This window comes from Halichondria panicea, chromosome 9 (assembly GCF_963675165.1).
Source record: "Halichondria panicea chromosome 9, odHalPani1.1, whole genome shotgun sequence".
In the NCBI taxonomy this organism is placed as follows: Eukaryota; Metazoa; Porifera; class Demospongiae; order Suberitida; family Halichondriidae; genus Halichondria; species Halichondria panicea.
The window spans coordinates 2,828,142-2,850,043 of NC_087385.1; the positions used below are offsets into that span (position 1 = coordinate 2,828,142).

At 41.0% G+C, this 21,902-nt stretch overlaps 2 protein-coding genes across 2 annotated transcripts; one reads left to right on the forward strand and one right to left on the reverse strand.

Moving 5' to 3' along the window:
- The first annotated feature begins 1,420 nt into the window (after positions 1-1,420).
- LOC135342104 (enoyl-CoA delta isomerase 2-like) lies at positions 1,421-10,854 on the forward strand. The gene is made up of 8 exons (XM_064538798.1): positions 1,421-1,674; positions 5,922-6,020; positions 6,087-6,263; positions 6,329-6,504; positions 6,587-6,707; positions 10,289-10,378; positions 10,435-10,578; positions 10,636-10,854. The coding sequence occupies exons 1-8, from the start codon at positions 1,465-1,467 to the stop codon at positions 10,783-10,785; spliced, it is 1,167 nt and encodes a 388-aa protein (XP_064394868.1). The 5' UTR covers positions 1,421-1,464; the 3' UTR covers positions 10,786-10,854.
- LOC135342098 (adenosylhomocysteinase B-like) lies at positions 10,765-21,554 on the reverse strand. Its single transcript, XM_064538792.1, has 9 exons — positions 21,393-21,554; positions 21,145-21,335; positions 17,365-17,593; positions 17,005-17,117; positions 16,115-16,198; positions 14,325-14,448; positions 11,851-12,053; positions 11,503-11,697; positions 10,765-10,990 (listed from the first exon to the last, which is right to left on the reverse strand). Exons 1-9 carry the CDS (start codon positions 21,427-21,429, stop codon positions 10,859-10,861), a joined length of 1,308 nt encoding a protein of 435 aa, XP_064394862.1. The 5' UTR covers positions 21,430-21,554; the 3' UTR covers positions 10,765-10,858.
- Between the last annotated feature and the right edge of the window lie 348 nt (positions 21,555-21,902).

Genomic DNA, 21,902 nt, shown 5'->3' on the forward strand with positions numbered 1-21,902 from the left:
AACAACAAGTAAAATAAATTAGTGTGAAAGCAGCAGCTACGTACAGTAGAACCTCGATTATCCGGCCCTCGATTATCCGGAACCTCGATGGCAGTTTTCTTGTTATCAGATCAGAAAATGGGCGTGTCCCTCAAACGCGCATGCGCGTTGCAGCTGTTACCATGGAGACATGCCTGCTTATCTTCTGCGCATGCGCAGACAACCATGTGGCACTGCTGTTTATCAATAAAGTGGGTGGATCAAGGCGTGGTTTATCTATTCGATTATCCGGCATATTCACTTATCCAGCCTGAACCAAGGTGTCCGGATAATCGAGGTTCTACTGTATACTAAAAAAACAATGTAATTTTTTTAACTAAAAGAAGACGTATGGTACTATATATCTACAATAAACCTTGGTAAAGTATTCCAGTGAGTAATAACTTCCATAAAAAAGGAAGACTTGTGTGCAATAGTGCTTACAAATGGCTTAAAAAGTGGTTTGGAGTGCGGGAAACGGGGTGAGGGTGAGGCGTGAAGAGGTCGGAGGGTATGCCTGAATTGTTATTAACGATGTTATAGCATACTTTTAGTTTTTGTATTTTGTTTAGTAGGATAGGTCACAGTTCCTTCCATTTGCCCGAAAGAAAGAAAAAGGAATTGGAGGAACAAAGAACAAAAGAAGGAAGCGACAAGAGAACAGCGGAGGTTGAAACATAGATTAATAATTATATGGTTGAAATGCACAAGTGCACTAGAATGGATCTAAAGCGTTCGATGGAGCCAATACCTTCTTGCTTTATATATGACAAACGTATTCCTTGTACATTGTGTATATACCAGTGTTTTATATCTACTACAACCAGTAGTGAGAACATACACATTAAAAAATACTCCCTACAGCTAGTCAAGGCCAAGGAGTATGGTGTACCGTCTTTCTACTAATTACAGTGCCACTAAAAATTAACTCTAGTGGCGCACAAATAAAACGAATCAGAGATTCCAGTTTGGCGCTTCTATTAGTAATTGAGTGGCGCTTACCAATAGAATGTATACATGTAGAGAGTACTAGTAGATCAGTTGTACATGTAGCCTCAATTTAGGGACACACGTTATAATCTCTATAAGCACCAGCAAAAAATAATCTACTTGTCGCTCAATTGAATGGGGACTTGGGCATTTCTATTAGAGTATTAGAGGAAAGACGGTAGATCATCTTATAGATTGGGTTGTTATTCCTTGGCCCTCATACACCATATAGCGCAACATTTTCGAGGCACTTATATTTCGTGGAATGGCCTCTAAAAAGCATGGTATTATGCTACCCAGAGTAGTATGCTACTCTGGTGCTACCCAAATTTTATCAAAGGTCAAGGTTGGAAATCTGTGTATAAAAATAATCTCGCTGGCCACACTTCGAAAACTGACAGTATCAGTCTTCGAAGTATAGTCTAGCCGGCCCGCGAGACTAAATCTAGTATAAAAATGGCTTTTCTAATGAAATTATGCACTAGGCAGGTATTCTCAAGATTTACAGAGCCAGCTTGCCTGTCTCTCAGACTCAGTATCTCCAGCTCTGTATTGATGCGCCCTGGATCTTTTAATGATCTAGAAATAGCCAAGAGCAGAGTTTCTACTCTGTCCAATGACCCTGGTAATGAAGCTAAACTGAGGCTATATGGACTTTTTAAGCAGGTTAGTTGTACATTATTATGTTATTATTTAGCAGCCAATAAAAATGGGTTGCTGAACGTGTTCTTTGGATTTATATGTGGGTATAGACTAGACGAAGTAAATATTACAGCAAAGGATGTGGTCAGAGGAGGTATACGGTACGCCAATGTCAAAAGGTCCCTAATTAAAACATCACGTGGGCTTATGTTTTACATGTAAAACTGAGTTCACCCTCGCGCCCCTGGATTTATACTAGTCTCATGAATCAGCCGCCGTTCTTTTGGAACCACCGTCTGAGCACTCTTGTCATGAAGTTATTTCAAAATGGAATGTTGATTGCTCACAAAACCAATGGAATGTAATTAAATCGTGATCTTACGCCCACACATATTTCCTAATTGTTATACAAATCACCAAGCGAAGGCATCTCTCTCTACTTGTGTTTTGCTGTGGTGCTAAATCTGTGCCCAAGGACCCCTGCTTGCCTTGCTTATGCTTCGTAGCAGCTTCTATGTATGAAGTGTTTACCATGCGTAATGCATGTGTAATGATTATCCAAATGCGTTGAGCAAAGTGCAGTTCTTTGCTGCCTCCAAGTTCATCACCTGACTGGACTTCTGCAATTTGATTGGTCAAGACGGAATTCCGTCTTGGCACATAAACGATGACAAGAGTGCTCAGACGGTGGTTCCAAAAGAACGGCGGCTGATTCATGAGACTAGGTTTATACACCACCACTATAACTTCATCCTCTTCATAATCATAGCAGGAACCAGTTGAGCTATCGCGCCCCAGACGAAACAGCTTGAGAGAAGAGATTTCAGATTTAATTGCAACCTTTGACCTTTAATTATATTCTTCGAAACCACAGGATATGGAAAATTAGCCTTCCGTAGCTAGGGTATAAATTTTGATGTACTGGTTTGCTGCACTGGATAGAACTAGGTATAGCAAGCTTTCCAAGCAGGCAAATAAACGATCAAGAGCAACAGAAACGGTAGCTGCTATAATCCAAGCAAAGGTCACGAACCCAGGACAAGATGATTAATGTTTTTCATAAAAGTGACCCTGTTGACCTTACCCTGTTGACCTTGGCTTACCTCCTCTGGGATGTGGTACAGGTCAGTAAATTACAGGTTCTCAGCCTTTTTCATAAAAAATTTGATGCAGGGAAGTAGCTTTGATTGGCTTTCAGTAGTTGGGCGGAGTCCAACCGCACTTCACCAGTGGTTGGGTATCACGACAATATACTTCTTTGTTCCACTGGTACTTGAGGCAGAGTATGAATATTGTTTAATCAAGTGGCTGACAACCGCATGGCTCAGGGGTGCGATATAAAGAAACAATAATTACATGTATGCTGTGACTAGATCTATAGCTATAATTGTTTTAGGGTGCAAGAAAGATCCCAGAGTTCTTAGAGAAAGTGGAAGGATACTTTAGCCTGTAAAACAAGATTTAGTAGAGGCAGAAATAACCTTTTTTCATAATAGCTAGATCTAGCACAAAGAGAGCTATAAGACTACCCTATAGGCTTCTGGAAAATATGTTCGATTACCAGAGAAGGCACACATAACACAGGTTTTGTCTAAATTAATCTTATTGGTAGTACACCAAAACTCAAAACAAAGACAAGTCCTTTTAATACAAAGAATCTACAACTTCAAACTGTTCAAGCTTCATTTATACATAGTAAAATAGACCATGGTTCTTTTCTAGTAGCCTAGATATCTGGCAGGAGCTGTTCATGCTGTTGCTGCATCTCTGGAGAAATACAGTGAGCCATCTTGCCTTGTCAGCTAAATTGAGCTGTAAGGTTTCTCTCTTGAACGCTGCAATCTGATTGGGCTGCAAGTTTTCTGCAGTTGGAACAAAAACGTATATTGTCGTGGTACCCAACCACTGGCCAAGCGTGGTTGGACTCTGCCCAACTAGGCTTTCAGCGCAGCATACCATAATTGATGTAATTACAGCGGCAGAAAAAATATATTCCACTTCTGAGTGGTGCATCTTTTAGAACACAAAAAATTGCGTTCAACCCAGCTGGTGCCTAAATTATGGTGGCGCTTATGTTCTACAGATAGTATACAATACAGATAGTATAAAATAGGCGTGGTCTAGCTCAGTTTTACTTGCATGTAGCTGCACCAGTGAGAGCTGAGTGACTTGTGAACAACATTCATTGACTGTAGCTATGAGTTAGACAACTGTTCAGAAGTGTGAAGGAAGTCAAAGATGCAGGATGATTGTCTTGATGTAAGCCTTTTTATAAGCACCAGAAAAAAAATTCCAGCAACGGTAGGCGCTTCTATAAGGACCTAAAATTATGTTGATGCTGATGTGACGCTTAAATTATGGTGGCGCTGTAATTACATCAATTTCGGTAAAAATTATAAACATTAAAAATATCACAAAATAATTATAGTGCAGTCAAGGCATAGAAAAGGTCAAAAGTCGTACAAGTATAGGATATACCGGAGGATATATAGGGTGCATATCCTCCAAGTAGGTGTGGTATATCTGACTTATACCACGTGACCGCAGCACTATAAAAGGACCTCCCCCTAGCAACAATTCAATCACGATGCAGACTGCAAAAAAGAACAAGACTATGCCGGATTTTGCAGCCGTCAAAGAGCTAGTTGAGCAACATGTTGACTCCTACAGATGCTCAAGAGCTTCCTTGGTCCAAGCGTTGACCATTCGACGTCCCTTACTGGAGTTGCAAGCTCTTCTTGGATAAAATGTATCTAAACCGCGCCCATGGACCCATGGAAGCTTAGCTGTCTTGTTGGAGAGCACTCCGTGTTTCTGCCGTCGCTTTGAGTCTTAGTACCGTCAAGCATGGCTCTTTTCTCTTTGCTTACTTTCTTGAACAAATGAAAAAACTAAAAAACAACTTGAAAAACTGTGCATGCCTAGCCTGGGGCTGTATGCTAATATTCTATACAGTAGACTCTCGTTAATCCGGCCACCCTTGGGACCATGCAGCTTGGCCGGAATAGCGAGGTGGCCGTACTTCAGATAATTAGCCGCGGCTTAAAAACGACCTTACCTCGAATATAATCACTGATTTGCGGTTCTTGTCTCGAGGATAATGAAAGATAATGAATCATTCTGCTCTCTATTTAAGTGTAATCCAATTTTATTTACTAAACCACACCCAAAACATCATATCCGGCCGTAATACACATATAAAATTACATTGAAAACGTTATTTGGGACAGCCAGCACTGGCCGGTAAACGGGATAGCGAGTGGCCGTACTTCAGGGTGAGTTTTGTGCAGTAAACATAGAGGTAGCATTCCGTGCCAAGCCAAATGGCCGGTATATCGAGGTGGCCGTACTTCAGAGAGCCGGAATAGCGAGAGTCTACTGTATATCCTACAGCTGTTGACCAATGAGATCAATTTGTGGTGACGTAAGTGTGGTATAAGTTTAGTTACTTTGACAATCGTCACAGCTCATCGCAGTAAAAAGAAGCAGCGGTGTCGAAAAACGAAGTGGGCGGACCTGAGGTTCAATTACTTATTTACAAAGTAATTGTAGTGCTCCTCTTTTATAATTTTTCTGTACCTCACCGATGACAGTCTCTTCCATGATGTATACCAACGTCCATCAAAGACGTAGCTATTCATTTTAGCTCTTTCTGGCTCAACCTAACTCTTCTGCTGCTGCACTACATACAAAATCCGTACGTTCATAATGATATTCACAGGCTGACCGCGGTCACTTACACACTTTTCTTACAAGGCAATGCGGCGTTTAGGAAAGCACACGAGATGTGATTTCCAAACCCATGCAGAGTTAGACGCTCCTTCTGTAATGTGCTCCTGGTAATATAGTTATGCCAGAGTCAAGTATAGATACATAGTAGACAAGAGCTTCCTATAGCATACTAACGATCTCAATTTAAATTAGCTCCCCAAGTTCTGAGCAGATTATAGCAGTACTCCAGTCTTTTTTTATGCTTTATCTTGTAGATCTACTGGCTAGGTTTAAGGAAGTCTACATCATTATATTGCGCCTGGTTTCTTGTAAATGCGCTTCAGGTACTGCGTGGGAAGACGGTTAGTGCAGTTTACTCTCGCCCATGCTCGATTAAATTTGGCTACGTCAGTAGCGGATAACGCGATTTCGCGGGGCAGGCTATCTTTTTTCTTCTTAAATTCCTCTCGTATATTTTATCTGTGACAAAGCCTGCAAAGCAGGCAAGATATATGACATGTAATCGTAGGCTTGTTTTCTATCGCTGTGGTTTCTTTTAGGCCACGATTGGCAAGTGCAGCTCAAAGAAGCCAGGTATGATGGACTTCGTTGGACGTGCCAAATGGGATGCATGGAACAACCTGGGGGATATGACTCAGGTAGATTGCACCACAGTGTGTATACATGTGTCTAAAGTGATATTATATACTTATTGTCATCCTCAGGCTGCAGCCATTGATCAGTACTGTCAGTATGTTGATTTGCTTACTAGCCTTGATACAGGCAGTCAGTCGTCTTCTACTGACTTAGCTCAGTACAAAGAGATAGTTGTCACTGACAACAATGGAGTGAGAACCATCATGCTTAACAGGCCAGCTAAGTACAATGCTATAACATACCAGGTAACATAATCAAGGATATAAGCTGATCTTTTGTGCGCTAATTATACACAATGTGATGACATCAGATGTATTCGGAAGTGCAACATGCGCTGGAGGAAGCAGCAAAGATTGACAGTATTGTTGTGGCAATGCTCACAGGAGCTGGTAATTACTACTGCAGTGGTAATGATCTGTCAAACTTCACAAACATTCCACCTGAAGGACCCCAGAAATTGGCAGCTCAAGCTAAGGAAGTACTTAGGTATGTTGATATTTCCTGTGTAGTGACATACTGTGCAATTAAGTCATGTAGTACTTTTCACATCATGATTATTGTCTTGTAGGGAGTTTGTGTCTTGCTTCATTCAATTCCCAAAAGTGTTAGTGGCTGCTGTAAACGGTCCTGCAGTAGGGATATCAGTGACTACATTGGCATTGTGTGACTTGGTCTATGCATCTGAGAATGTGAGTAATTGTACTCGAGTGGCTACAGCCTACAGGTTGTATATGTACATGTGGCAGTATTTGAAGCACGTAGGTGATCACGGATTATAGTAGTCTGTCAGATCTATTTGTATTCTGAGTCTGCTCACCTGACTGAGTGTTTTTATTAATAGCATCATATATACTATGGTTTTAGGGATTTATGGCAGTAAACCCACCAAGCCCGAGGGCGAGGTGGTTTACGTTGCCATAATCCTTGAAACAATAGTATGAGTGTTTATATCCTATGTGATTGGCTAGCTATACATTGCGCATTTACTCCTCTACCATGGTAACTCACTTCCAAATTATCAAGGAAAAATGATTGTGGGAAAGCTTACTCTGTCAGTAGCTAGCTAGCTACAGGTACTATCATACTTTAGTACCGTTTGTTCGGTGTGGTTCTACCCCTCCAAACCTCTTCGAACTACAATAATGGACAAGCAAACGGACGCCAGCGTTCCTCTAGTCAAAGAAATGCTGATCTAGCAAACACTCTGAGCCCTGCCTGACTCCTCTCTTCTAAGATTAAAGCCACACAAACAGCAGCTAAAGCCACCCATACCCATAGAGCTGGAGTCAGACAGTGCAGTGCCAAGGCTCCCACTTGCACTGCACTAGCTGCTTGAGATACGAAGGACTAGCCTCCTTCACAAGGCCTCAAAAAGGAGGCCTGCTACTGACTGTTTGCGCATTTGCGCATGCGCAAAATTATTGGATAATTTCCCTGTAATATTTCCCATTAAACTGACATTTACCCGAAAAATATACACACAGAGAACACTACATACACAGAGCTATATAGCTAGCTAGCTAGAGACAGAGCTGTACGTTTGGTTACAGCATGCTATTTCTTCTGATAGAGTCTACATGTAGACTTTCACCAAGGTTAGTGTCAGATGGGCGTGGCCTGTCCATATAAGCTATTGTCAGCCTTCCCTCCGTTTAGACGATTGCCATCCACACTGTTACAGGCTGTGAGTCCTTTGTTAACATAGCAGGCTAAGGGTAGCTATTAGAATGCTATCACACGGCCTAGAAACCTTCACAATCGCACTTCTCCAATCCACTTCCGTCATGGTTTTACTGAGCATTATACGATGATATCCGGAGTCCCCAGTTTCTGAGGATTATGTGGCGCATGCGCAAACAGTCGATACCAGGCCCTCTCTTCAAGGAAGAGCGGCCTGGGATCGAGGCTAACGAAGGACCAGCTCTCTTATCAAGTACATACCCTAGCAACTGCATGAAAACAGGATATTTAAATTATAACTAGAGCACTGAAGTGCTAACCCTCGGCTGTTTACTTTAATACAATCAATAGTAAAGTCTATTTGTGTTGAGTTCGAATTTGTGTTGAGTTCGAGCTTCATAAAGTGTCATAACTTTGTCTAGTCTTGATTCTAGGCCGCGAAGAGAAAGGCGGCCTGGTATACCTTGTATGCGCATGCGCGAAATAATTGACAACAATTTCATCATACAAATTGTAAAAAAACGGACAAAGTTACAAAAGGGAAGAATACGTATGACAATGTGACCACAATGGCAGCTTTCAGAGACACTAATCAAAGTAGAATAATTATGCTGCGGCAGTGTTGCTTCTTCTAGCTCTGTTTATCAAAGAGACAGTTCAAAAAAGCCTCCCAGACAGCTAGAGCTGCCAGCTAGGGAAGAGTTGTGGACTCTTTAATACATCAGTAGATCTTGAGTGAATAACTTCCTGAGTGTCGAGTTAAAGGCTTTCAGGAGTAATCATTAGCTTCTTTATCTTAATGACTTCTTGTCGAACATAAAGGCAAGATTTAGTAGCAGAAGACTTGCCTGGTCCATATTACCACAGCCTCATCAGGGGACCCATAGGAACACATCATGCCTTTCCTATAACATCTGTAGCCTTACAGTGTAGGGTGTCGTTATAAGTAGAGACTTGGCTTGATACAATAAAGAGCGTAAGAACTCAGTCATCTTTGTACAATACTTCTATGTAACGGACTGTAACTTCAGAATACAAATAGTATACGGTTTATTTTACTGACAGTATCCACAGATACACGGATTACCCCCTTTTGGGGGTAACGTACGCGCATGCGCATACAAGGTATACCAGGCCACCTTTCTCTTCGCGGCCTGGAATCAAGGCTAAACTTTGTCATACTTCACTGAAATTCAAAGTTTCATATACCATTGGATTCCTTGTTAAAAAGCGCTTCTATCTATATGCTATAGAGCTTGTAAGCTCCAACCAGTTAAAAGTTTGCATTTTCCATGTAGAAGTCCCAGGCATACTTGTCCACCACATACAGCATAAACCATAATTGACCACATAACTTCCGGGGCCGAACTCAACACAAATCGACTTTAGTATTTATGAAGCATGAAGCATGGAGAAACTGGCTAAGTATCAAGTAACATGAGCAATGAAATTCCATCGTTCCTGGTACAGGATCACCTCAGCTGTAAATATGTACCTCGAGAAAAGGACTTAGTAACATCAAGGGCGTATAAGAGAAATTTTTGTGAGGTGTAAAATTTTGTGTTTTTCGAGGGCAGACAGAAGACGCGAAAATTTAAACTGGGATAAACTCCCACGCACCGATATTTCACATGCAAAGCTATTTGTGGGTGTGGTTTCCTTGTATTGAAACGCGCATATTAGAACCTAGTTGGGCGGAGTCCAACCAACGCTGCGCGCATGGTTGGGTATCAGTGCATGTAGCAGTTTGCAGCCCAATCAGATTGCTGCGTTCAAGTGGGAAACCTTACAGCTCAATTTAGCTGACAAGGCGAGCTGGGTCACTGTATGCAGAAATAGCTCCTGCTGGATATCTACATAGGCTACTAGAAAAGAAGCATAGTCTATCTTGCTTGAACAGTAGCATTTTTGTATGTCCCAGTGCGCATGCGCAAGCGAAGTATACGGTAGTGTGTTTGTGTGTCTGTGTGTGTAGACTGTTACAGCTGTTCAAGGATCAATGAATTGCAAGTAAGAGTTTCTATAGGCTTCTAGTCATGTTTTCTTGGATTTGTATTTGTGGATTTGCAAAATAAAGCTTCGTTCTCGAGTTATGCCTACTTGGAATGCCATTGCAGCCTTTTCGTAAGAGTCCATAGTAAAACCTTTTCACCGAGTGTTTCTACTCTACTTAGTAGTTAGCTCTGCACTAGAACGCTAGCTATTGGTAGCTGCAAGATTGAGAAGAGAGCTGCAAGGCTCTGCTGACTAGCTATTAATTTTAGACCTAAACTTTTGGCATAAATCGTTTTTACAATCACCATCGATCATTACCACTCTTTGAGTTTCCCTGCGATTCTTAAAAATGTTCATCAATATAAATGTGTGTATAAAAGCTAGCTATTAGTAGCTTTATGCTTTGGCACCTCCACCGAGGCATCAGCACCCACAAGCATTATTTTTCAAATCCACGAAGTAAAACGTTTCTAGAAACTCTTACACTTGCACAGTTCATCGATATTGCTTGAGCAGCTGTAGCAGAGCTGACAGACAGACACACTACCGTATACCTCGCTTGTGCATAATTAACATTTTGATTTTCGGTCCACAGGCATCTTTTCATACTCCTTTTATGAATCTTGGCCAAAGTCCTGAAGCATGTTCTTCTGTCCTGTTTCCCAGGATCATGGGACCAGCTAAGGTTGGATAATTATTATTACGTAAATGCATTGTTTCAAGACATGCCTGTTTTTTTAGGCAAACGAGGTTTTACTTGGAGGTAGGAAATTAACTTCAGCTGAAGCTCTTGAGAGAGGATTGTTGACAAGCGTGTTTCCAGCCAAGACCTTCAGTAATAATGTCAAAGACTTGGTTACCAGCATTGCAGAATTACCTCCAAAGGTAAAGTTTTAATAATTTATATACAATCATGTGTTATGTTATAATTAATTTATGCAGTCTCTCATGAAATCGAAACAGCTGCTACGTAATGTGGACAGAGATTTGCTTGAGAAGGCCAACAAAGACGAGTGTGATCTGCTTGAGGAAAGATGGCTGTCGGATGAGTGCATGCAAGCTATTATGGCATTTATGCAGAGAAAGAAATAACTTATTATAATTATTCTAGCAAACAAACTTCTAATTTTAGTTCAACAGTTATCGGTTCATCTGACAAAATGTTCTAGTATCGGTAGTAGTCTGGTTTGAAGGGACCTTCTTTGTTTATACCAGTGTACTCAGACTGCTTGTCATTCAAGGCAGTTAACTTCACTCCTAGGTGGTCAAGGTGAGCTCTAGCCACTTCCTCATCAAGCTGCAGGAAAACAAAAATGTGTCAAATACCTGACTGTTACATGAACAGAAAGGACACATTTTTAGATGCCAAAAACGTTTAAATTTCATAGCAAGATTCTGTCTACATAGCAAGCTGCCTTTATAATTTCGGGTACAGTTGGGTTAACTATTAAATATAGGCACATATATAGGCACATACAACAGAAGTTTTTTCGATCCACTCTACACAATGTATTAACAATGTAATTAAGTTAAATTAATACGTCCCTAGCCTGCACAAACTCGAAGTATGCCATGAGAAAGTCTTTCGAAAGCACTAACAAGCTGCTACCACAGACACCAGCACGTGCAAATACATAGCCCCCAGAGGAGGTTGGCCACGCGTCACATTACAAATTAGTGAATATAATTATAGAGTCACACAAAGTGTTGATTCAGCAGGTATTTTATGCATCGTCAGCACTATTTTACTTCCATAGAGTAACTTATTTTGCTACGCACACACACCAACATAAAACCAAGCCAGCAAACCTTTTTAGGAAGAATGTACACTCCAACAGGATAATTCTCAGACTTTGTCCACAGCTCGATCTGTGCGAGTACTTGGTTGGTGAACGAGTTGCTCATAACAAAACTGGGATGACCTGTAGCGCATCCAAGGTTCACCAACCTGCCCTGTGCTAGCAGTATAATGTGGTTTCCATTTGGGAGAGTGTAACGATCAACCTGTACATAAAAAGATTTAGTGAATGTAAAACGTCAAAAAATGATCACATTTTGAGTTCTCTGCTCCATAATTTGGCTACTAAATAAGTATCAATCACAAAACAAGAATCACAAATCACAAAACAAGAACACAAAAAGTGAACTATGACCAACCTGTGGCTTGATGGTTGTCTTCTCACAGTTTGTATCCAGCCAAGCAACATCAACCTCACAGTCAAAGTGGCCTATGTTGCAACAAATGGCATTGTCCCTCATTTTGACAAAATGCTCTGGCCGAAGAATATCACAGCACCCAGAAGCAGTCACAAAGATGCTAGCACGTTCCACTGCTTCTTCCAATGTGGTCACTTCATAACCTACAGTATAGCATTGGTTACAAAATGTTTTCCGAGGACAAGGGATTCACCAGCATTCTAAACAAATTTGAGGGGAGAAGTTACTTAAGGAATTGAGTAGTCATTACCGTGACTGGCTAGCTTTGGCACTGTACAAGTCAATGTAAAAATCGCACTGAATGCGTTTTGGCCCTTTGAGCTAATTGTATTATAGAGATCTGCACATCTCTTTAAACAACATACAACTACTGCATGTGGAGTTTGGAACAGTTAAGCAAATCTCACTTTTCATTGGCTATAATAACTAGAGCAAGCAACATAACATAATTTGACAGTGCACCAGACTTTTAAAGTATGGTATACTGGCTATTTGGCTCAAGAGCCCTCAGAAGAGGTGGTTGTAACTCGTGCATTAAGGACTGGGACCTTCAATTATTGCTGAATCAGCTAAAACACAGCCACGCCCACGATTTTTAATATGTTTTGTGTGTAAAAATTCTGGATAGCTACTTGTCTTTTTTAGTTCTAAAAACGGTGTTCTAAACCTTCCCTTTTAGCTCTTAATTCTTAGTGTAGTAGGTAGTTCAAAGGCTTAAGCAGACATATCCGCTGGGAGAGAGCCACTTCTTTGGCCAAAGGTGAGATTTTGCACAAAACTTAGTTTTACAGCTGACAATAAGTGACATTTATACTTTTATAGGCTAATAACTTACTCTAAATAGAACACGATGCTCCCTCCCAGCGGATATGTCTGCATAAGCCTTTGAACTACCTAGAACTAAGAGCTAAAAGGAAGGTTTAGAACACCGTTTTTAGAACTAAAAAAGACAAGTAGCTATCCAGAATTTTTACACACAAAACATATTAAAAATCGTGGGCGTGGCTGCGTTTTAGCTGATTCAGCAATAATTGAAGGTCCCAGTCCTTAATATACCTGAGAATATTCGTGTTTCAATGCCAGGAAACTACACCCACAATTTGACAGTGAAACAACCAAAGAAAGACTAAAGTAGGGTATAGCGACAAATTTTTGGCTATTTGGCTCAAGAGCCCCTCAGAAGATGTTTGCGGTTGTAATATTCGTGTTGGAAACCACACCCACCAAGAGCTTTGCAACTCATACAAACCATACACTAAATCTTGTTTGTTTGAGCTAAACCAGTCTAACTAAATACAGTTCCTTGTGAGTCCACTGACAGTCTAACTCAAGAGCACCAATTAATAGTAGAAACATGTCCTTCTGGTCTAGCCAGTCAATGTCATGGAGTCAGGACTGATGATACTTCTCATAGGAGCACTACCACTTCTTGTCTCTTTGGATAGGTTCTTGCTTTGAGCTGCTTGCATCAATGGCACTGGGATGCATCAGTTTCCTTGAGCTAGCTACGTAGTAGATCTTGAGCTCTACAAATTATTGCTAATTCAGCTTTTTTACACACATGGCAGATAATTAATTTTCTGAGCATGCACATTTGTTGTCTGGCCAGATGGCAGTCCATGCAGTACAATAGACGGCCAAGCAGGCTATATGCTCGGATTTTGGCCGGTGGCCGGCTGTTATTTTCATCCCTGGGCTACGCCTCGAGGCATAATTAGTCTTACCACGTGATCCAAACATTGCTTGAAATAGTAGAATTACGTAGCCTGCTACCATTTCTCGTGAGCTTCTTAGCTACAGAATGAGAATGGTGGTTAGTGCTAGAAAAGAGAAGATTGATGAAGTAATACGACATCAGGCACTCAGCTAGGATAATTATAGTCATCTAAGAGACCAGCAGTATTTCAGTTTTATAATAAAGATGAAAACTGGCAGCAGAAAATCAGTGTGTTATTGGTTGCCCATGGCTTGTATAAAGGCAGAGGGCTGAAGTGCTAGTCATAGAGTAGTTGTCAGACACAAGCTGTCTCAAAATCGCTGTCACTCGGTTCAAAAGACTACCAAGATTTCTCTATGCTAATCCGCACAACAGACACTGGTACAAAGTCTATAATATGAAAAGGCTGGCTAGAGAGATCTAGCTGTACTTGTCTTCTAAACGTCAAAATAAATTGCATATTTTTCTCCTTCGCAGGCCTTGGATTGAAGAGAAGGCCTGCTACTGACCTATGCGCGTGTAAGTGCACCGTCACACGCTCCTCCCGTAATCTGCTCCTGTTAAATACATTTTTTGCTTTTTGTTTTCTTGGGCTTGCTGATAACTAAATTTAACCCCCCCCCCCCCAATACTTATTTTATTACCCAGGCGTTAGATCAGCGTAATGTAGAGTATAACTACTGTATATAAATTATACCTTCCATTGCAGCTTGGAGAGCATTGATAGGATCAATTTCAGTAATGATAACTCTAGCACCGAAGGCCGTCAAACTCCTTGCACTTCCTTTGCCCACGTCTCCATAGCCAGCTACCACACACACCTGAAAACATCATGCCGACAATATAAATGCGTACAAGCTAACAGTGTAATAGACCAGTTGCATAGAGAATTTATAATCATATTTTAATTGCTGTGACATCACGGCTGGATGCCATAGATCTACAGTAGACTCTCGTTAATCCGGTCACCCTTGGGACCATCCAGCTTGGCCGGAATAGCGAGGTGGCTGCAGCTCAGGAAATAGCCGCGGCTTAAAAACGACCTTACCTCGAATCTAATGACTATATACTTTTGATGTAGGATAATGAATTATTCTGTTCTCTATAAGTGTAATCCAATTTTATTTGCTAAACCACACCCAAAATGTCATATCCGGCCATAATACACGTATAAAATTACATTGAAAACCTTGTTTGGGACAGCCAGCACTGGCCGGTAAACGGAATAGCGAGTGGCCGTACTTCAGGGTGAGTTTTGTGCAGTAAACATATAGCTAGCATTCCGTGCCAAGCCAAATCGGTATATCAAGGTGGCCGTACTTCAGAGAGCCGGAATAGCGAGAGTCTACTGTATCCACAAGTCATTGTAAAAATAATTTCTGCTGAATTTGCGGTTCTCCACGTGCAAGTACAAAACCAGTTCTACACAAAGAGGTAGTATTAGCTAGGGCGTATGACGAGAAGAGGGCATGCAACTCACAATGTATATATACTGTGTATGCGTCGTATTATCGATGAGTCAGCAGGATATGATATATTTAGCCATCCGCCCACTAGGGAATAAAGAGTATAAAGTGCACGTGCAATACTATTTTTGTACATAAACCCCGCTAAACCCCGCCCATTTGTAATAGGATAGATTGTAGTTGCATGCCCTCTTCTCTTCATACGCCTTTGGTATTAGTGGACTTTAAATGCACACTTTGTGAGAACACAAAGACAAGAGATAACTGCCTGTTTTCACAGACTTCCTAGAGACCCAAGCGAGAGAGCTGAATGGCTAGAGCTTCTCTCCAGCTGAAAAATAAAATCCAGACACTTGTGAACCTAGTCTAGCTTGAAAAAATCTTCCTGCAGCTAGCTGGAGAAGCTCTAGCCATTCAGCTCTCTTGCTTGGATCTCTAGGAAGTCTATGAAAGGAGATAGTTGTCTCTTGTTTTTATGCTTCCCGTGGAACATATATGTCATGAACATAATAATATGAACATATATTATGCCCAGTCATAATTATTGCCTCTTTTGTCTTATACCTCTAGAACTGAACACTCTTTTGACTTGCAACAAAGACTAACTTGCACATATCAAGGCTGCATCCAGGATTTTGGGTCAGGGGCATTCTCCCCCGGAAAAAAGGGATATTAAGGCCTTAGATCGATTCTGGTACACAACATTAGCAGCAGTATAAATGCCTACTCTTGCTATTATGAATATGCAAGATCTTAAGAGGGGGGGGGGAATACCCTCTCAATGCAGCCCTGCAGGTTCAGCAGAAATTGTTCTGCTCGGGATACATTGAATAGCAGCATGCACACAATGCACACGTAAAGTCTCAATTCATAAATTTTACAATGACTTGTGCATACATATAACGCCCACAACGGCATCCAGCCGTGACGTCACAAGGTAATCCAGCTCAGCACATTCCATCGCTTCTATCATTCTACTGACAATCAAATTACACACAATTATCTGGTGTCAATGACTAACCTTTCCAGCCAACATGACGTCTGTAGCTCTCTTAATGCCATCCACAAGAGATTCACGGCATCCGTACAGATTGTCAAACTTGCTCTAATAAAATTAATACAGATTACTCACCATAAATAAGTGTTACATATGCAGTACGATTCATTGAAGTACCAAACCCAACTTAATAATCACACCCACACACACATACTGGTATATTATATTGGAAAATCCACATTGTCCTTAGATCTTACACTGATAGTACATGTAACAAGCCACAAAACGCCAAACATAAGATGATACACACCCAGATAGAACAATCACATGAGCCTAAAAATAATCGTCATGGTACTAAAAATCTGCGAACAAAGCTAGAAGAATTAGCATCTCCACAAATGGAAAAGATAAAAGAAACTAATGTCGTCACGTGGGTTACATTTTGCCTGTCTAAATTACCCAATAGTTGTACTTCCTAAACAAAATACAATTGTATTTAGCTTGCTTTTCAACTGCATGTTTTGTGGTATTTAACCATAGAGTCTATGGTTTGACAGTCACACCCGGACTCCGCATGTATGGGAGTGGTCCCACCTTTCCTTGAACTATCCACAAGTCAGGAAATTAAAGGGACCGAAACTTGTGGACTGGCGATGACGGGTTTGGTGCTCCTCTGAAGACCGGAAAAATATAAATTGTCTATTGAATGTCCTTTATAAAAATAAATTAATATGCATTCCGTTTGGTACGCTTCAGCGGGCGCGGTTCCATCCAACCTAGTTAGCCTTGGCTTACTACTACCCCCCTTCCACGCACGCACGCACCCACACACACACCCACCCACACACACAGACACAGACACACACGCACACGCACACACACACACACACACACACACACACTCACACACTCACCTTTGTTACAGAGTTGTTTACATTAATGGCTGGAGCTTTCAAAGCGTCTTTCTTGAACATCTTGTACAAGTTTGCCACTCCAGTAGTTGTCTCTTCAGTAATCCCTTTGATACCTGCAAGCAACAAGAGCACTGAAATGCTAAACCCTCGACAGTCTCACAACCATGGCAATGTTGTACAAATGATGTGAACATTAACATGCTGCTACTATTCTACAAAACAAAAACCTTTCCAACGGGTCTTTCCATAAAATTTTATACCCTCGAAATATACGGTATGTGAAACACGTGTACATCATAAAACTTGGAGGGCGATAAAAATTACGAATCAGTACTAGTATACATGTAGTAGTAACATCACCTCCCAAGAGTTCCGGATACTTTGTATGCACTAGGTTTGTTAAATCTCCTCCATCATCAAGGATCATATTTAGCGGTTTCCCGTCTGGCCAAAAGATTGTTTGATCAACGCACCAAACATATTCCTCGTCAGTTTCCCCTTTCCAAGCATAAACAGCTATGCCACGTTTTGCCATTGCAGCAGCTGCATGGTCTTGAGTTGAGAAAATATTGCAAGAACTCCATTGAACCTATGATTGATGTGTACATAGATTGTAGATGCACACAAGTCAAGAGTAACTAGTGCTAAACCCTTGGCGATATTACGGGTCACAACGGGAGTGTTGTACAAATAATGCGAAAATCAGTAACATATAAATGACGTGTGAACATAATTCCTAGCCGTGTAGCTAGCAGAGGACAATAGGATGTGAAAACGGCAGTGGACTAAAATACCTGCTGAGCCAACACAAACATAATGTGTTTATGCACTTGTCAAAGTAATGCCCCACCTCCCCCCTACCGGGGATAAGTGGGGATTAGACTTGAAGTTGCTCCCCTACCTAGGGGAATTAGACAGATCACCTGATGCATGCATTGGGTCAAAGGTCAATTAAAGATCACATGATGTCTGCTTCCTTCCAACACATGCTGAATACAGTGGAGCAAAATTTACAGTTCCTTAATCCTGAGCAATCTCTGCCTTCTTGACTTCACTAGCTATAGGAGTATAGCTGTCAATATTTATATAGTAATTCTGATACTTCAAATAATTTGTTTATCTTTTCGCTAGAAACCATAGTGTGATACAGGTCTAATCCCCACATCACCCCCATGTTGTACTAGGGGCTACCAGGGGATTAGACCAAATAACATGCCCAAAGGTAAGGGTATTAGACCAGGTGATTGGTCTAATCCTCACCTATCCTCGGTATGGGGGGGGGGCATTAGATTGACAAGTGCATTAGCCATTGTGTTAAAAAGTAAGCCTCGATTAAAACCGCGAAGATTCACGTATGGTACTTCTGATAAAGTATGATAAAGTTATGACAATAATTATTATGACAACGTTATGAAGGTCAACCTCAACACAAATAGACTTAGTTTACTGTTAGCGCAATCATAACAAATAGCCTAAAGTTATACACAGTTAGCATGGCTTCAAGCACATAGTCTGCTAGCCTCCTTCACCGGCCTTCTTTCAGAAGGCCTACTATCGACTGATTGCGCATGCGCCAAATTATTGGATTTTTCCCCCGTAAATATTCCTATAATACTGGATACATCAGAGAAAATATCCCAAAAGTCATACACAGAGCTATATAGCTAGCTAGCTAGAGACAGAGCTGTGTAGGTTTGTTGTACTGCTATTTTCTTCTGATAGAATCAGTAGCAGTAGTATAGTAGACTTTCACCAAAGTTAGTGTTAAACGGGCGTGGTCTGTCCATATAGGCTCTTATCAGCCGTCACTCCTTTCAGACGATCGTCATCCACACTGTTGCAGGCTGTGAGTCTTTTGTTAACATAGCAGGCTAAGGGTAGCTATCAGAGAATGCTGTCCGATGGGCTAGAAACCTTCAATCGAACTTTCTATCTACTTCCTTTTGTTGTGATGTCATAGTTTTACTGAGCATAAACGATGTTATCCAAAGCCCCCAGATACCGGGGGGATATTAGCGCATGCGCAAGCAGTCGATACCAGGCCCACTTCCCTAGTGGGAAGTGCGGCCTGGGATCGAGGCTAATAGTCTGCAAGCCAGGCTCAGTTAAATGCTGCTGTTGCTGATACACATTCTACTTTGAGTACAGATATAACTAGTGTTCAAGCTGGCGCTGTGCTAATGCCTCTCGCCATGTTTTTGCTTTCGCTCAAAAGTATTAGAGTGTTATCTATAATGAATTTTATATTAAAGTTAGCTTATCTATATAAAGTCACTGAGAAGAAAAGACTTATTTACATGCATCTATTGTTGTTATTTAGTGGCTTACCAGGACCTCAAGAAAGAAGAAAATTGATGCTTCCAGGATCTGTAGTTCAGTGTATATAATATCTAAGAAGAAAAGACCTGTGTACATGCATATTGTTATCTATATTGTTATATGGTAGTGTTTTGTGGCTTACCAGGCCCTCAAGACAAAGATGATTCTGCCAGGAGAATCTGGATCTGGATCTTGGATATCACACATGGGGAATGAGCGCGCATGCGCATTACATCCACAGGAATAATTAAAGGGTGTGTCCAAAGAGATCAATTTCACAAATGGCTACTGCTAGCTAGCTGTTTTAACAGATATTTTCTGAGTATTGTAGCTAACAAAAAGCTAGCGCTTTAGTGCAAGGCTAACTCATATGTTGAATAGAAAGTTTGTGCGGACAGATGATGCTATGAAAGATTCTGAAGAGACTGCAACAGCCTTCAATGTGAGTCAAACTAGCCATAACTCGAGAAAGAAGCTTTAGTTTGCTAATCCACGAATCAAAATCCAAGAGAACGTGGCTAGAAGCCTATAGAAGCTGTTAGTTTTCGTCGCATTGCAACCGTTGAGCAGTTATAGCTGGAATACACACACACACAGACAGACAGACAGACAGACAGACAGACACACACACAGTCAGCTTTACCGTATCCCTCGTGCGGCTACGCCTCGAGGCATAATTATAGCTATTTCAGAAACGTTTAAGGTCTTGAAACTTTGAGCGGCTATATTCGAGACAACCAGTGTGCACTGTAATGCTAACATTTCTTCACCCTATTCTAAGAACCAGTTCTCAATAATAATTATTTGCCGTTCTAAATGTAGACCATTTCCAGATTAAAATTAATCGTTTAGTGCTGTAATTAGAATAAAGACGGTAGCCACGCACTATGCGTCATAAAAATTTTTTTACAGTGTACCTCCCCTAAACCATTCTTTTTTTATAGTGGTAAATGGGTAATTTAGTGTCCGATCAATATCACCTGATGGGAGAACAAAATGTATTATGCTAGGACAACTTCGTCAGGACAATCAAGATGCATTATTCATACCTTGCAAACCCACTCAACTTTACCACGTGCTCAACTTTACCTTCTCAGGTATATTAAGGACTGGGACCTTCAATTATTGCTGAATCAGCTAAAACGCAGCCACGCCCACGATTTTTAATATGTTTTGTGTGTAAAAATTTTGTGCAGCTACTTCTCTTTTTTAGTTCTAAAAACGGTGTTCTAGAAGTGGCTCTCTCCCAGCAGATATGTCTGCTTAAGCCTTTGAACTACCTACTACACTAAGAATTAAGAGCTAAAAGGAAGGTTTAGAACACCGTTTTTAGAACTAAAAAAGATCAGTAGCTGCACAAAATTTTTACACACAAAACATATTAAAAATCGTGGGCGTGGCTACGTTTTAGCTGATTCAGCAATAATTGAAGGTCCCAGTCCTTAATATACCTGAGTTTGCACAACGCTACATTTACTAAGAGACGTGACCATATGTATCGCTTTGGGCTAGCAGCCACTTAGAATGAATGATACTCATAATACTATTGCGTAACAAGCCAGCTGTGGATAGGATTGATTCCTACCTCCTTCCATACAACGGCAGAGGGTGGCAGCGCCCGACTAGTCTACTAACTATAACACATGGCTGCAGCCCACCCGGTCATATTAATCACCCTCCAACGACCTTAGACAGAATATAAAATAGACCTTAGACAGAATATAAAATATCGTGCCTATATAATTATGTACAGCAGAAGAGGAGTACCAAGCGCAAGCACAGAGTCCAAACTTTATATCAATGAAAATGAATTATAAATACCTCCGCTCCCAAGTCAATTAGAGATTCCATTAATACAGCTGTTTGGATGGTCATATGAAGGCAGCCTGCAATCCTTGCACCACTCAATGGCTTTTCTTCTCCATACAGGCGGCGCATACGCATGAGTCCAGGCATTTCAGCTTCTGCCAACTCGATTTCTTTCCGACCAAAGTCAGCCAGCTCCAGGTTAGCTGTATCAATAAACTTATAAATTATAGTGCTTATCAAGTAAGTCTAAGAAATATTACCTATCTTATAGGGTAGCTTCTTTCCTTCTGAAGTCATTTTGATAGAGTTCTTCAAAAATAACTTTTAAGACGAAAAGAAACAGAACAGGCTAATGTTTTAGGCTATGAATACAGTTGATCAAACATGTGCCCGTCGATCTAAAATGAAAATGCGCATGCGCACATTCTCGTGAAAATCGCCTGATCAACAGAGAATGCCAATTAAACCAAGTTGTAACTGGAGGTGTGAGAGGGGAGGACCTGCTAGCTATCTGCTCGAACGTACACGTACATGTACACATACACGTAATAGTGTAACAACAATCTCGCACTTCTGGTGAATTAAATCGACTAGTCCGCAGCAGAGTCTGCTGTAGGATTTTAAAGTAAGTTAAGAATCTCGGAGCCTATTAAACTTAGTTCTAGCAGCCGGTCATGTAAATAATTTACATACTATAATTATGGTCATACTTAGAGGAGGTACGACATTTTTTAATTAGCCTCGTTCCAGGCCGATTTTGTCCAATTTAA

What these genes read in the sequence shown, in the direction of transcription:
- LOC135342104 (XM_064538798.1), top strand. Translation starts at nt 1,465, where the DNA reads ATGGCTTTTCTAATGAAATTATGCACTAGGCAGGTATTCTCAAGATTT. An exon ending in TATATGGACTTTTTAAGCAG is followed by an intron (nt 1,675 to 5,921) that starts GTTAGTTGTACA and finishes GGTTTCTTTTAG; the next exon opens with GCCACGATTGGCAAGTGCAG. An exon ending in ACCTGGGGGATATGACTCAG is followed by an intron (nt 6,021 to 6,086) that starts GTAGATTGCACC and finishes TGTCATCCTCAG; the next exon opens with GCTGCAGCCATTGATCAGTA.
- LOC135342098 (XM_064538792.1), bottom strand. Translation starts at nt 21,429, where the DNA reads ATGACTTCAGAAGGAAAGAAGCTACCCTATAAGATAG. An exon ending in GAAGCTACCCTATAAGATAG is followed by an intron (nt 21,336 to 21,392) that starts GTAATATTTCTT and finishes TTATTGATACAG; the next exon opens with CTAACCTGGAGCTGGCTGAC. An exon ending in TAATTGACTTGGGAGCGGAG is followed by an intron (nt 17,594 to 21,144) that starts GTATTTATAATT and finishes CATCAATCATAG; the next exon opens with GTTCAATGGAGTTCTTGCAA.